Source organism: Alligator mississippiensis, chromosome 4 (assembly GCF_030867095.1).
Source record: "Alligator mississippiensis isolate rAllMis1 chromosome 4, rAllMis1, whole genome shotgun sequence".
Classification (NCBI taxonomy): domain Eukaryota; kingdom Metazoa; phylum Chordata; order Crocodylia; family Alligatoridae; genus Alligator; species Alligator mississippiensis.
In genome coordinates, this window is record NC_081827.1 from 6,013,363 (window position 1) to 6,030,267 (window position 16,905).

Sequence of the window (16,905 nt, forward strand, 5' to 3'; positions counted from 1 at the left end):
GAAAAACCATTGTTTCTACTGCCAACATACCACATCTCCACTGCTGACTCTATTACAGGGGCAGAAGTGCCCTAGTATAGACAAGCACACACAGACCCAATTTTCCAAAATACTTCAAGAGCACAGCAAAGACATGGCATTAACTGCAGCGCAACATTTCTGGCCTCAGCACCTACCCGTGTAGAGCCCGAATGACAGTTTTCTCTAAGGAGTCTTTGGTGTACTGGCTATCTAGACTGAAGAGGTACTCGGCTTCCCACTGGCACGTCACCTTGACAGACCCGTCGCAGCTGTTCACTGTGTGCGATTTGAAGAAGTCCTCTTTCAACCTGGGCTTTACCACCAAGTCCTTGAATTGCTTTGGCATGTGAGTGTTGTTCTGCTGATGCCGGAAAGGCAGCACCTTCCCGATAAGTGGGCCGGTTTTGGCGTTTTTGGCTCCATTCTTGGAGAGGGAAGAACCTTGCGCTCCTTTTGAGTGACCCTGTTTTTTAGGGTGCTCGGACATGGAGGAGGCGTAAGAATGCTCCGAGGAGATAGTAGAGTACTTGCTCCCCTCTAACATCTCTATGCCCTCCTTAGAGGGCAACGTCTGGGTTTTTGTAGAGTTAGGGCTGGTGCTGTTCTTCTTGTTGGAAATCACAGGGATTTTCTCTTTTGGGCTAGAAGCAAAGCCCTTTTTCAATTCAGACTTTTCAGGAGATGAAAGTTTATGGTTATGTGTTTTGCTAGATGAGGATCCTCCCTTCGGTTGCTTATCCACCCGGTGATATTCATGGTCAGAAGCCACTCGTGAGGGCTTCTTCTTATGAAGACGGCGCTGCTCCTTTGCAGTGCCTGGAGGTAAGGTGGCACTATTGTCTTTAGGAATAATTGGGGGAATGCAAGAGCCCAGAGCGAGGTCAGCCAGCAAGTTCAAGGCATGAGATTCATAGTTACTTCCTTTCAGAGACAGGTTGATGTCTTGAGTACCAACATTTTCTGTGTAAGCCTCATTTGTATCACCAGCTGTCCCTTGACTTTTCAAGGGGACTTTATTTGGTGAGAGGGAGAACGACTCCTTTTTTGCTGCGTGAGAAAAATACAAGGTTACATATTCTATCAGAAGAAATGCGTAAAGTACAGCTCTACTCCTACAAGTGACTTCTGAAATGGCATCGTGGCATTTATTGCTTTTCGTTCTCTTACAAATCAAGTGTGTTCAGGCGACAAGTAAAAAGACAGTTCTCCAAAAACAAGCTGGCCTATTTGCAGTAAAGTTCAAGAGACGCCAGAGGTCAATGTCACCATTACTATTGTTACAGTCATACTTTAGGATAGGACTTGAGGTTATATTGTGGCAAGAGCTGTCCATAAAGTGGGGGGTTGCAAATCTAAAAGAACCTGAATTTGCCCACTTTGCACATACACTTATAATCAAATGTACATTTAACCACCCAGCTGGCAGGCAACAACACTACGTATGTCCCGAATAAGTTGTTTTAACATGACATTTTGCACACGCAACCTTCATCTTGCAGCAACGTGGTGTTTTGCTTTTCATTCTCTCTGCAATTGCAAATAAAAGATCCCCTTGAAGCATAATTAGTTCTTTCAAGAGCAGAGTTTGCGCACGTTCCCTTCAAAGACCATGCTCTTTATGCAGACTGAGGCACGGGTCTGGCAGCTCCTAGAATCTGACCCCGCGGCATAGCAAATACACAGTTCTTTATTTTTGAATGATTAAAATTCACTCATCAGCATGTTGTTGAGCGTGTGTACATAATGAGATGCAATTATTCAATCAATCAGAATAAAAGAGGATATCAGAAACACCCTCCATGCAAAAGCCTGAACAAACAGGTCTGAACAAGGATTTAGGGATTTAAACTCAGGGTCTAAAATGTGGGAAAGTCGCATGAGTTGGGTTTTTCTTGTTTCTAAAATTCTAGCCTTTTTTGAGCACACGATGGCACTCCTCCCAGTTCTATCCCTACAGTGTCACAACTTTGAGACTTCATCTCACCTCTCTCCTTCCAGTGTCTCTACTGAAGAGAGAGAGAGTGTGTGTGTGTGTGTGTGTGTGTGTGTGTGTTTCAAATCACACACACACAGGCCCACGCAAGCTGAAGAATACAGCTTACACGACAGAAAGCACTGTTTATTTTTTATGGACCACAGCAAGAGAGACCAATAAGTATTTGCAATCCGAGTCCAGGAAGTAGGAACACGCTTCAAAGTCTCCTCTCTACCTAACAAAGGGGCCAGACAGCAAGAAAGGCTGGAGGCAGTTGAAGAGAAGGATGTTGCAGCACAAGTGTGAAAAACACACACCTCATTTAAGAGCATAATGAACCTCCTGTTCCACCATTGATTTTGGCGCGGTCACACCAGTTCTCAGTTTTAGACGCAGACTCTCCACGAGCCAACTTTTGCACGTGTTATATCAAAAAGCTTTCCACATTCCTTTGGAAACTCACTGGTCTAGTCTGCACGGGTGTGACAATCCCAGTACTTTTAAAACCACTGAATTTATAATGTAACAGGCAAACCCCACCCCGCTGCAAAACTGGTGAGATTCCCATGGCGAATCGAGGCTATGAGACGCAAGCCAATTTGCTTTAAACCGGTTTAACAGCTCGAAGTGTTCTGAGCCGTTAAAGCAGCGCTCTGAGCCATCCGTGAGCTGCACGTTTTCCTAGGAGACTGGCTGAGACTAGGGTGGGGCTCAAAGCTGCTGGAACGGCGAATAAATCAAAGCCAGCTCAAGCATGAACAATATGCCTCACATTTTAGATGAAAGAACTTTCTTACCCGGTTCCAATTGCTTTCTGGCTCTGGGCTTACAGCTGCCTGGAGCTATACTTTTTATCGTCTTACTTTTCACTTGCTTTGAGACTCTCTCAGTGTCTGGAACTTTTTTTGCATCCATTTCCTTCAGCTTCTTTGGTCTCTGGGTTGTCAAAGCAGCATCGTCAGGAGAGGAGGTGCCTTTGGGTGTGGGTTCAGACTGCGTTCGATGCACAAATTCTGCAGACAGCACTTCAGCCCCTGGGATGAAGAAAAGTCCTTTTCATTAAACCTCTCTTTAAAACAGAATACTGACTTACTAGTTTTAGGAATGGAAAAGAAACTGCTCACAAGCAAGCAGTGACAAAAGAGCTGTCGTCAACTGCAAAACTGGCTGAGGGTCCAGCATGCATTAGGGTTGGAAGGGACCAGCAAGGGCTTATTAAAAATTGAAGTCTGGCTTGTGAGCTTCTAAGTGCACGATTTGTCAACACTTCTGCTCTCTCTGAAAATTCAAGGAGTCTCGAGAGTCCTCCTGCTTGGTATATCTGAGACCTAGAGGTATCTCTTTAGTATCCCCTGTGACTTCTACGCACTTGGTTCACACTGCTCAGCATTATTACTATAAGCAGAAGCTTTGGCATCATTTTCAAAGGCAGTGAAGTGCAGCGCCGGCTGGAACTGGGAGTCTCAAATGTACGCGCTACAGCCAGGCTCACAGACTCCAAGACACGATGAGTAGAAAACACTGAAACGCTCCAGTTCAATCTGGCCTGTATTAAAAACATGCTCCCATTGCAGCGACTAACCGATACGAACACTACTACTATACAATGTCCGGGGTGGCTGTTAGAGATCAGACACTATTTTTTATAATCAAGGCATTCAGACTAAGTTCATTCCCCTGTTACGGTCCCTGACTAAATGCCATTCCCCTGTAAGGAAGCCTAAACTACAACCAGGAAGGGAAAACATATTTTCTCACATATAATATGCAACTTTCCCCCACAAATCATAAAAAATTAGGGCTGGAAGGGACCTCTGGAGGTCATCTACAGCAACCCCCCTGCCCGAGGTGGGATCACTCCTATCCAAACCATCCTGTACAAGACACAGAGCTGGTCCTGCAGCTGCCAAGGCAGTGGGGTCCTGTGTTAACCCTCTCACAGCTACAGTTGTTGGCTGAGCAGTACAGCCTGTGCCTGAGGCAGCAAGTGAGCTGCTGGTATCGTCTTGGTGAGGCTTGTGACGTGGAAACAACACTGTACTTACAGGGACTTGTGTAAAGGGCTACTTACAGTAAAGAACTAGCAGTCTTGCTACTGCCCTTGCAAGGGTGTGAGGTCCTACCTTGTGTGACATACAGTAAGTCCTCCTGGAAATACAGAGGGTCCAGAAAGTGTGGCATCCCCGGAGACTGTCTGGGTGAGGCAGCAGGCACCAGGGACCTCCTGCTGCCACACTTCCTGACCACACCATGCCAGTGGTTCCCAAACTTTGACAGATCGAGCACCGCCAATTTAAAATGATACAGCCTTAAGTACCACCAGCACATTTTTCATACACATAGGTCATGGCCTATGTATTAGAACAACATCAAAACCTTTAGTAACCACCAAACATTGTTTTATCAGTTACGGTAGCCATCTCAAACAACTGTCAATTGGAAAAAAGACAGCGTAAACCAGGGGCAGGCAACATTTTTGGCCAGAGCACCGAAAAAACCAAAACTGGGCTGGGGGGTACGTGGCAGGACGTAGTGCATATTAATATAGTTAATAATCATAAATGTTGCTTCCTACCCCGGCCCCTTGAGGGGAGCTGTGGGTGGGCAAGGCTGGGGCCCAGGGAGACTGGGGCAGCTGTGGCGAATGTTCCCGGGAGCTCCTGTGACCAGGCCCTGTGCGGGGGCAGCTCTGCCCTGCTCACAGGGAGGCTGAGCTTGGAGCCAGAAGCACCCCCAAGCCTGGCATCCTGCCTCGGCTAGGCGGCGTCCCCTTGCAGAGCCAGCACAGAAGGATGTGGCCCTTCCCGGGGTGACCTGGGCCTTTCCAGGGGCATGGGGGGCTTCCACCACTGTGCACACCCTGGGGTAGGCACGGGGACCAGCAGCACCTTGGATTTATGTGCGAGGTGGAGGCAGCTGCCGCTGCACGCTGAGCTCCGTGCCTCGAGAGCCACATGTGATGCCACGTGCCTGCAGCTGCTGGACAGCCAGTGTACGGAAGGCACACGGTGCCGTGCCCAGCTCCCGAGGCAATGGCAGCCGCCTCCGCCTTGTGCACAAACCCATGGGGCAGATGCTCCCCGTGCCTACCGCAGGGTGCGCAGAGTGGCAGGAGCTCTTCCGCGCCCCTGGATGAGACCTGGGGCTCCCACCGTCCCCCTCCCCAGCCCATTCACCCCTGCCTCTGTCCCACTCCTTCCCTCATCGTGGGGGCCTCAATCTGCAACACCCCCACACGCCCCTTCCTCCCAACACACCTACCTGCTGGGCACTGCTCCACGTGCGGCCAGGCTGCATTCCTGGCCGCCTGCAGCAGGCTGCGGCTGGGTGTTTGTGCATGCGCACCATTCCCCCCGGCCTTCCATGTACCACTCTTGGGTTTGTCTGCATACCACTGGTGGATTTGGGACCTGCTGCTCTATGTTCCCAGGAGGACTTACTCCATGTCACACAATCAGCCACGACTCTAGAAAACCCTTTTTTTTCTTTCCAAAAACAAATGTGCATGCTTTATTTGGGGGGGGGGGGGGAGAATGTGAGAAGATACCGTATTATTCATTCAACTAGTAACAACCATAGGTTCAGAAACTGAGTTTCCTGCCTAAAATATTATTATTACTTAACCTTTTACCTGCCTGAGACCACCATGACAGCATTTTAAGTTCTGTATGTGTATTGCGCTTACTCGTGAAGATCTCCTTGGGTTTTGTGATGCTTACCTCTTTTCCTTCTGTGCGGAAACTGCAAATTGGCCAACTTGAGTGTGGGCTCATTTGAATACGTTGTGAGCCCTTGTTTCTTGGGAAATGGGAAAGTCATGTTCACCTTTATCTTTTTGGTCCCTTGCCTGTTTCGGTTAGTGTCCACCACCGAAAGCATCTTTAAAGGGGCCCACTTCTTCCTGGTGTTCGTTACCATGGCCCTGCTGGACTTCCTCTTATTCGGCTGCAACTTCAAATTACTTGCTGGGTTGATGTTGGCCGTGGCGTCTTCGCTCCCTGGGTTCAATCCTGCCGTGGGCTTAGGTTTTTCAGTTTCAACCCTTATCTCGGCAGCTATGTCTGGAAGAACAGAGTCAGGAGACAAAACTAAAGACACATCAGCATTGCAAATCCCAGGTGAGTCACAGCACAAGGGTGGAGGGTTGCCAGCCAAACAGTCTGAAGCTGCAGACATTTCCAAAGTGTAGGCGCTGGGATCACGGAGGTAAGTCTGCAGCTGAGAAACGACCTGTTTTTGCCACTGGTCAGAAGAATTGAGACATTCAGGCATGTCTGGTGATATGTGAAGACAAGGGGGAAGCTTGTTTTTTTTGCTGGAAGTTGTTGTTGTGTTTTTATCAAGTTTGGCAAACTCCTGGAAGTAATGCTTAATCAGAAGACCGGCATGGCTGCCCGCATTCAACGGGCACTTTGTGGCTTCAAGATAGGCGTAGCGAAGGCCCGGTAGAATACAGGAGACTTTTAGAGATAGCTCGCTGCTTTTGTTTTCAAGTTTCAAGTCCTGTTTCTGTCCTGGAGAGAAAAAATATTTTGAACATCAATTAAAACAAACAAACAAAAAAAAAAGGAACCATTCTCTTTGCTTGGACGGATGCTTGTAACTTAGTGCATCTACATGTGAGCTTTATTGAGGAGCTGACTAATTAGCTCTGCAGTAAAGCATCGTCATCTAGACGTGTGCTGGTATTTGGGCGCAGTAACATAACTAACTCTACTGAAAGTTTGGGACTGTACTATCTTACAGTGAAGTACTTAACTCTGCTGAAATACATACGTAGATGGTGACAGAGCTGGCTGGGGCACGAGGGTGCTAAAGTATGGGGGCTGCCTGCCACCTAGCTCTGCACTTTAGCACTCTTGTGCCCCAGCTAGCCCCGACACTGCCACCTGGAGCTCGGGGCTGACCACCCCCCACACCCGCTGCCAGCGCAGGGCTGCTGCACCTCAGCTCAAGCTGCTACAGTCTGGGATGCACATGTAGATGCTGTGCCCAGGAGCAGCAGACTCCTGCATGAACTACGCCGGACTTTACATCACCTTAATGGCATGTGTAGATGCACCCACTGTTGCCAGCATTACAGAGATTTATGGAGGTCCAAAGCTGAGAAGGCTCCTTAGAACTGAGAAGGAAATTCTAAGATAATGCTCTTCCATTAGCTTCTCCATCAGGGAAGAAATCCAGAAGATTTAGAGTAAAGCGTGGAATATTACATATCAAATGCAGTCTGATCCAACTGTCTGAGTGATCCCATGGAATACTGAAAATTTGGGTAATCAAAATTTTGAGCATCTGAATTTTTGTTTCCATGTAAAAGGTAAGGTTTGAGGGATGACTTATTAAAGACATCCCAAAATAAAGCTGAATTATGTGGTTTGTTTGCCTGTTTAGCTGCTGCCCTTAGGATCTGTACTATTCTACAATGACTTTTTCCTTTGTCTACAGTATTGGAAGGTGACGTTTCTAAGCTAAGACATGTAGTGTCCTTTGCAGAAGGCAGGAGGGGATCATGGTATAGGAGGTTGTTAGAGTGCAATGGGGTGGTACCAGGAAGCGCCATTATCATAACAATGTACTCAGCTGGATGTACTGGGCAATTTGCTCATCTTATTGATGACAAGGTGGGGGGCTACAATAGGGCTATGATTAGGATTTCACCATCCACTGTCTTCAACCCCAGGGCAACAGAAGTCTCGCTGTGGGTAGGGCTCTTTCTTCATCAGTACCTCTGCAAGAATTGGGGTGTCTGTCTCAACCCCTCCTCTCCAATGGACATCTTAAGTCAGATGTGGCTTACAGGTTTTTTCCCCCAGATGCACAATCTGTGCAAAGCATTTCCCTATTGATCCAGCTACAGCCTCTCAACAGCAGCTTGAACCTTTGTGAACGCAAGGCTCAATTAACGGATTTCCCTGCCAGCAGGGCGGCTGGCGGCACTCCTTTGCTGCCTGCCACAGGCTGAAGAATGCAGAGGCAAACTTGCTAAAGCCCCGGTGCTCGTGTTAGGCTTGGTCTACATTTCCCACTTTGGCTGCAGCTATAACACCACTGCTACGTGAAGAACTTCAAAGGCAAGCACATTTGCTCTCAGGGGCTTCAAGTGAGGAAACAGCAATTGAGCAAACTCAGCTCCCATCTCTCCCCTCCTCTTTCTTTTTCATCCTCTGCTCATGTAACTCCCAGCTTGCCATACAGATCTGACCCGGCCTCCTCTCACAGCCAGGAAAGAGCCTAAAATGCAATCACTTTTAACCCTGGAGAGGGGAAAGTGCAGTCCCCAGGTGCAAGTCAGATTGAACTGTGCTAACACAGGTCTGCAGATAATTACAATTAACCAGCAACTTACAAATGAGTCCTGTTGAAACAGACCAACACAATGACATCTGGATGGTGGATGAAATGTTAAAATCTTAGTGTAACATCACTGAAGATGATGGGCTCCCAAGGGAGGTGGTGCTCTCCCCTACCTTGGGGGTCTTCAAGAGGAGGTGGGATAGATATCTGGCTGGGGTGTTATGATCCCAGCACTCATTCCTGCCCAGGGCAGGGGGTCAGACTTGATGATCTGTTCAGGTCCCTTCTGACCCTAGAAACTATGAAACTATAAGATACAGGCCACTGTTGAAATAATTGCAGAATAGTGATATAATCTAATACCCAGGATGGCTCGAGCAGGGGGTCGGACTATTTGAGGTTCTGAGGGCTTTTCCAGCCCTACTTTGCTATGATTCTGTGATCTGATAATAAATGCTGTCATTTCCAAAGAGCATCCTTTCTTCCCCTTACTACTGCTGCCACTATCTTCCTTCCCATTGCTCAGGGTTCAAATCATAGAGTAACAGTCAACTCTTCCTCATGCTCCTGCAGCATTATTATATCCAGGCCCAGCTGCTGCTTTCCCCACCACACCTCCAAGCTGTGCCCTTTCTACCAGCAGCTAAAATATTTCCCCAGACTCTCGCCATTTCCTATTAGCACTACAGCAAAAAAGCATGCCTCCTGCTTTGGGGATGCCCCTGGTGTCCACAGAGCAAAATGGTGCCACTGAAATGGTGATCCCCATTCATTTGTGCACCTCATACCTTGGCTCTATCCCCCTTCGCTCGCTCGCTCCCTCCCTCCCTCCTGCCTGCAAGGCACACTCCCAAGTAAAGCCACACTCTCTTTCACATCCTGCCATTAATCTGCTCCAGCCTAAGTCTGGACTCAGTCTCCTGTTGTGTTTTCTCCTTGTTGCTCTGCCAGCTATCTGAGTCGCAAAGCCATTTGGTTTCCTTCTCTCCCTTCTGTAGCTCGATGTTTCCCTCCTCACACCAGTTTCCCAAGCTGCAGTCATCTCTTCCTTTGATAAGCCCATTTCTTCCATGGCTCCCAGAACAAAGACACTTTCTAGTTAAGCGTAAAAGTAAAATACAAGCGAAATGACCCCTACACTCCCTAGATTTCCCCGTGTCCTGTCTGCTTTCTAGCTCAGCGATTCTCAAACAGGATGCCGCAATGTTAGCACTCTTAGGTTCACAAACATGAATTGTGAGATAAGCCAGAGATTTCAAACAGAAATCCATGGCTGCGGTCTTTCCGAGTTCTTTGCAACAACAACAAAAAAAGCTCTATTATTTTTCTGTAGGCAAAAAAAGAGTGAAAAGGAAGAGCTGGCATTTCCCAAAGGGTGCCTTGGGTCGGTCTACAGGTGCCTTAAGCCTATAAAGGTTGAGAACCACAGTTCTAGATTATAAAATATTCAAGGTAGGGATGTTTTCTATGCACTGCACAGTGCCGTGCACATTGCTGCTATAGGACCGACCCAGCAACAAGAACTGAAGGCAGACCCTGCACCGTGTTTTATTGGCTTGAGCTTAGCATGACTCACCTAAACCAAAGCCAAAAATGATACGGGATATCTGACACAATGAGCCAAATACAACCTACACCAGCACATAGCACTGGTCCTCAGTTTTATCAGACACACTCAAGTGGAAATCTGTTTCAGAAATGCCTTAAGAATGGCAGCATTTTTAGGGCTGAAGTGTTTTCCACATCCTTTCAGCACAGGCTTGGGGGTCAACATCAACCCCGCCTCTACCCTCCACCAGCTGTCCCTGATGCCTGATGGCAAGACGGCTTGCGGCACTTATCAGACTCAGTTGGGAAGGATGTGGGTGACGTCCCTAGGAGGCTGGGATGACTCAATTAGGGAAGTGGGTTGTGGGGAGTCTTTTCCTTCTGTGATGGGCTGTGAAGGGAGAAGTAGATAGCAGACAGCCCATGGAGGACAGCACAGGACACGGGGAGAGTCTGCTGAAGTTATAACACAGCCCTAGAGCCAACAGAGTTTCTCTCAAGTGAGATGCTCCTATGGGGGGGGAGCTGTGACATCTCTCCCCTAAGGACGATTTGTGAGAGACCAGGGAGATTTTCAAGGGAAAGAAAATCTGTAATACATCTTTTAAAGTCCTAAATGCGATTAAATAGGCTGGACACGTAGGCTGCATGCCATAAATATGTAGGATCTTATTTCTCCAGTAGGATACAGAAAGTATTTCTAGATCTGATGGGTAACGAGATGTCGGCAAATCAAAACAGCAATGCTATTCTAAGCCTAAGGCAGTTGGTGTCATTTTAGGCTGAAACTTTGTATGACAGGAGGAAGAGAAGCTCAGTTTTTGAGAGTGAGGCTGCTCAAAAGCTGTTCAGAGGTTTGCCATGTTAGAAGCAATTTCTGATGAGCTGAACTAATGAGAAGGCGACAGGTGAAGCAGCAAAAATATGAATCCCAAATACATAAGGGAACTTGAATGCCACCAACTTGAATGCCATACAACAAGGAATATGAATGCCACCACTGTATATGGGATGGAGTGCACGCTTAACAACTTTGCAGATGAAACCCCAAGCAGGGGGGAATAGTGGATATGCTGGAGGGTTGGACTAGGATTCAAAGAAACCAAGACAAATTGAAGGATTCGACCAAAAGAAATCTCATGATGTTCAATAAGAACAAGTGCAAAGTCCTGCACTGAGGACAGAAGTCCTATGTACCCAGACAGACTGGGGACTGACTGGCTAAGCAGCAACTTTGCAGAAAAGAAACAGTGGACAAGAAGCTGAACAGGAGCCAGCAGTGTGCCTTCTTGCCAAGAAGGCTAACAGCATCCTGGGCTGCATTGGTAGGAGCATCGCCAGCAGATTGAGGGAAGTGATTCTTCCCCTCTATTCAGCACCAGTGAGGCCACATCTGGAGTCCTGTGTCCAGTTTTGGGCCTCCCAATACAGAAAGGATGTGGACAAACTGGAGAGAGTCCAGCAGAGGGCAACAGAAATGGTTTGGGGGCTGGGGGACAGGACTGGTGAGGAGAGGCTGAGGGGACTGGGCTGATTCAGTCTGCAGAAGAGAAGACTGAGGGGAGATTTAATAGCCGCCTTCAGCTCCCTGCAGGGGGTTGCAAAGAGGATGGAGCTGGACTGATCTCAGTGGGGGCAGATGGCAGGACAAGGAGCAATGGGCTCAAGTTGCAGCAAGGCAAGTTCAGGTTGGATATTAGGAAAATCTCTCTCACCAGGAGGGTGGTGAAGCACTGGAAAACGTTACCCAGAGAGGTGGTGGAGTCTCCATCCTTGGGGGTTTTTAAGACCTGGCTAGACAAAGCCTTCAATGGGATGATCTAGTTGGGGGATGATCCTGCTTTGAGCAGGGAGTTGGACTAGATGTGACCTCCTGAGATCCCTGCCAGCCCCCATTTTCTATGGTTCTATATATAATATGGTGTAAACTTATGACACAAAATGTTATGTGCATATAACACGGAGGCTGAAATTGTATTATTTCATGATTTGTGCGCGCTCAACTTCGCAACCTTTATTCAATTTAACTAATTATTATTTTTCACGTCCTCAGTCTTGGAGAAGAAAAGACTAACATGGGATTTGATAACAGTCTTCAAATACCTGAAAGGTAGCTATATGGTGGATGGAAATAGACTATTTTCTGTAGTCTCAGGGGAGAGGACAAAATGCAATGGTCTTAAGTGGCAACAAGACTAATTTAGGTTGGAGTTTAGGAAGAGCTTTCTCACTATGACAGTAATTAAGCACTGGAACAGGTTACCTAAAGAGGTTGTGGAATATCCATATATGGATGTTGATAAAAGGAGATTAGACAAATACTTGACTGGGATGGCTTAGTCAAGGATGATCCCACCTCGAGCAGTGGATTGGACTACCTGCGACATCCTGAGGTCCCTTCCAGCTCTTCTGTTGTATGATTCTAGCACCTCTCTTTTAGGCATGGAATACAGGTCAATATTAAATTAATTGCTGCTAGGATTTATAAGTAGTACTTTACCCATCAAAGCTCTTGGATTTAACTCTCGCCTCTTAGTGAAAGTGTCCAGCAAAAATCTACAGATAAGCAATGTCTTTTAATTGCACTGGTATTCATGATTTAGATGGCTAAACCAATGCCCCTTTAGGCCTCACACAGGAACTGGGTAAATCAAAATACAATATTTTTAGCAAGTTGAATACTTTCATCTATATAACAGTTGCAAACAAAGCAGACCTACCTGTTACATATGTTGATCTAGACGAAGTGAAGAGAAACAAGGCAAGGAGACTGATGGGCTCATCAGGATCAAAAGCTGCTTAAAATAAAAAAGAGATGTAGTGGGTTTTTCAATAAAAATGGGGTGGGAGGGAGGGGAGGGGGAGTATCCCAGAATTTAAACAACCAAATACTCCATTAAAGATTTCTACGTTGTTACACTCTTACCTTCATCCCTCGTTAATGCCGAGGAGGCGAGTAAGAAAAGAAACCCTTGATCGTGCAGGTGTTTGATGATCACCTAGAACAAGCAGCCGTGACATTACAGTGAGGGGTTTTTTTGTTTCTTTAATTCACTTTCTTTCACCCCCAAAAATGTATCTAATCCCTTCTTACAGTATTTCTTAATAGCATTATTTCATCAAAATGTATTTAGTAGACAAAACAAATGACAATCGTATTAAGCCCCTGGTTCTAAAAGTCTTTGAGGATGTTCATGGAAAATCACAAGTAGGAAAAGGTTCCCTAGTAAAAAAATAAAGGTAAGAACAAAACAGTTTTCCAGTCTGCAAAAAGTTATTCTGATTGTTTCACCAAACAAAACTGGAAATGACATTTTAAATACATTTTTTAACATATGAATATGAAACACAGAAAGGAGAGAACCCCTTTTCAGTAGCTTCCTAATGGTTCAACACTTTTCATTATTTAATTTCTAAGCCAACTAATATTTATAATGATAAATCATAATGGTTTTGAACTGGTTTAGGAAAAGAATGAAAGCTGAATTTGCTATACCAGAAGAATGAAAGCTTAGTTCATCCAAGAAAGTGATGTCATTTTTCAGCATTACAAAAGACCCGGAGCAACAACAAGAGGGAAACCCAGATTGCTGTTTAATATCCGAGTTTTAAAAAGGCATTTCAGAAAAATCAGACACAGTGACCTAGGTGCAGCTGGCTTTCACACCGTGACAGGGATCCCCTGAGATGCTTTCATTTTCACTGCTAGGCTGCATGAAGAGCACTGCCCGCACACAGTTGAAAGTGAAACAATGAGGCTGGTAATATTAGTTTCACTTTCCATTATATACCAGGGAATGCAAACCATCAAAATGAACTAATAGAAATTCAAATCAGAAGTAATAGAGCAGAGTGGGGCAAAGTGTGTCATCTCCCCCTTGAAATAAAAGGAAACAGAAAAGAATTTGCAGTCCAACATGACTGGAGTTTGAAGCTGCAGAAACACCTGTTCTCTTCTTTTATCATTTGCATTCAATTTACAAGCTGGAGGGGACATTGCTGTGGCACCTTCACCTCAGGGGCTCCTCTAAGTTTTCAACCTATGTTCGGGCCCTAAATCTAACCACCAATGCATTCGGTCTCTGAGAGCAATAAGAAGGGGCTGCAGATCCTCAACTGGCAAAAGCATGCCTCACTTGAAGCCAATTTACACCAGGCTGCCTTGCTCTTCAGTCAAGGAACTCCCCATTTAGAGAAAGTGACTGGCAAGAAAACCCAAAACGGGGTGGAAGAACCCCAGAAAGCCACAAATGCCAGGTCAGTAACCAAAAACGACAGTACCAACTTGGAGGGCAGAGATCATGCCTTACTGTGGCACTCTGGAGATCAGGCTGGGCAGAGAGAGCGAGCCTGGAGCTCTGTGAAAAGCCTCTGCAGAAGACATGGTCCAGGATTACATACCACAGTAGAGGGGAGATTTCCCTTTAGAAGATGGATTGGTCTTCACAGCTTCAGAGCTCAGGAAGCAAAGGCAGCTTTGTGAGGATACGTGCCAAATATCTGCCTGGACCACGGCTACCGCGGGGGTATAAAGGAGAAGTCTAAAGGCAAGGCACCTGATCAATGGCCGGTCATTTTTTTTAAAATCAGCTTCCACCAGCCTAATCTATAAATGTCCTCATTGGCCAAGGAAAACTAATACATGTGATTTAAAAACCCAGTTGAATTCTACCTTATAAAACAATCCCAGTTGGGCACAGATCTAGACAGGCTCTACCTCGTATAATGCTTTCTATTCAGGGGTATAGGTTGTAGCTGTGCTGGTCTAAGGACATAGGCAGACAAGGTTCTTTGGGTGAATCTGATATCTTTCATTAGACCAACTCAAATGGTCTAATTTATAGCTTTTGGCTATAAATACCCTTTGTCAGGCTCAGGAAGCATCTGCAGTTGGTGTGTGGAAGATGGAAGAGCATGCAGGAAGAGCACACACCAACTGCAGATGCTTCCTCAGCCTGACAACGGGTATTTACACCTGAAGGCTTGCAAAGAAGAATTTTTTCCAACTATCTGAGTTGGTCTAATAAAAGGTATTCTATTCAAGGTGGGGTATTTCATTTAGGCTGGAAATCAGTTTGCAGTTTAAGCTCTGTAATCTGTTGTCAACATCAACAGTTTCCATAAAGAGCAACCCCTGCTAGACTGATATCATTGTTTTAAGAGGCGGTTCGCAGCTGCTTCTCAGAGCTAAGCCACACAAACTCTTATTCACATTATTTAGGGACAGACCTGGAAATGCTTCTCCCAAAGCTAAGGATCTGTGTTCAATTAATAAAGGCCATTTTCCCTTGAAAGAAAATCACTTAATGTTCTTACCAACTCTTTTTCCTTTAGGGTTTCTAATAAGTGATCCATTTTTTGGTAATCTGTGTTTGATATTTCCACTTCGAACAAACTGAAGTAAGTGCCTTGATAACAGACTGGGGAGAAAAAGCAGATTATGCATTTAAAAAACAAACTTAAATGAACACGTGACATACAAAGAGTCAAAAATTAGCATGGCTTCTAAGTAATCCACGGATTAAATTCTTTTTTCATCGATTGTTAGGGGCTGGAAGGGACCTTGCAGATCATTGGGTCCAGCTCCCCTTGGACAAAAAGTAAGACAAAATTAAATAAATAAATGAATTTGTAAGTAAAAAAAACCTGACAGATTTCTTAAGCTGTTACATAAATTCACGACAGGGACAATCCATTACTATCGCCGTTTTAAGAGGAAGTTTGCAGTCAAAACACTGCAACAAGCAAACCCAACATAATATACTTAAATTTGACTTTGCAGAAGTGTGTATGTACAACATGTGGTGTTTTTATAACATACCCATGAATGCTGTTCCTACCACTAAGGCTTCTTTCTTATCTTGGATTCCACAGTGAAGTGAAATCTGTGGTGATCTAACTCATACCAAAGTCCACAGCAAAACTTCCCTATGAAATCAATATTCCTCTCTCTGATCAGGCACAGGTGGTATTGTATTCTACAATTCTTTTCACCATATTCGTGCGGTCAAAATTCCACATCAAAAGACACCAACAGATTAAAACTGGGCATGTCTACACATGCATTTACTGCTCGGTAAGTTACTGCGCAATAAGCAGCTTTTATGCTGACGTCTACATGTGCAGGCGTTACAGTAGAGTCGTGCTGTGTGTGGACTGATGTGGGACTAACTTTAGTCCCACACCAGTCCACACAAACAGGGTTACTGTGCATTAAGGCGTCTGCACATATCTTACTGCACACTACCTACTCGGGTGCATCATGCAGGTAGCAAATTTACACCCAAGTCGGTGTAAGTCGCCATAGTCACTGTACAGTATGGGAACACACATGTAGATGTGTGCCTATACTGCACAGTAATTTTCGGCTGGTGCGCAGTAATCTAAGTCACTGCGCAGCAACGGTGCATGTGTAGACGCACCCACTGGAAAGAAACCTGAACCCTCATGTTTCCTCCCCACTAGTGGATCAGGGAGAAATAGTGTATCCGTGTGCACTTTTATAAATAACGAGAGTGGTAAAATGACTAGAGACGTGGATCTTTCCATGGGTGGATCTAGAATTTTGAAAAGGGGGAAGGAGGGTACAGATGGTGTGATCCATCATCAAATATAACAGCACATTTTTTTCCAGTTAAATAGAAACTAGAGGCTTTACTAGGGGCCCAGGGTTATAGATTCATAGATGTAGGGTCAGAAGGGACCTAAGTAGATCTTCAAGTCCAACCCCCTGCCCTGGGCAGGAGAGAAGACTGGGCTCATATGACCCCAGCTAGGTAATTATCAAGCCTCCTTTTAAAGACCCCAAAGGTAGAAGCCAGCACCACTTCCCTTGGAAGTTAGTTCCAGATCCTAGCTGCCCTGACTGTGAAGTAGTACCTTTTAATGTCCAGCCTGAACCTACTCTCAAACAACTTATGGCCATTATTTTTTGTTACTCCGGGAGGTGCTTGGGTGAACAGAGTCTCTCCCATTCCCTGCTGGTCCCCCCGGTAAGTTTATGGATGGCCACCAGGTCCCCTTTCAGCCTTGTCTTGTGAAGGCTGAACAGGTTCAGGTCCCATAGC

General features: G+C 45.8%; 1 protein-coding gene across 3 annotated transcripts in view; it reads right to left on the bottom strand.

Annotated features, from left to right (window-relative positions):
- Positions 1-16,905, bottom strand: part of TASOR2 (transcription activation suppressor family member 2) — a 67,687-nt gene that overhangs the window by 22,577 nt on the left and 28,205 nt on the right. For 2 of the 3 annotated variants that reach the window (XM_059725723.1, XM_059725724.1), the window contains exons 11-16: positions 15,155-15,258; positions 12,765-12,837; positions 12,559-12,633; positions 5,716-6,510; positions 2,794-3,030; positions 177-1,068 (exon numbers count right to left, since the gene is read on the bottom strand). In XM_059725723.1, the coding sequence (XP_059581706.1) occupies positions 177-1,068; positions 2,794-3,030; positions 5,716-6,510; positions 12,559-12,633; positions 12,765-12,837; positions 15,155-15,258 (2,176 nt within the window). The remainder of the gene's footprint in view (positions 1-176; positions 1,069-2,793; positions 3,031-5,715; positions 6,511-12,558; positions 12,634-12,764; positions 12,838-15,154; positions 15,259-16,905) is intronic. The other variant, XM_059725725.1, reaches the window with a different exon arrangement.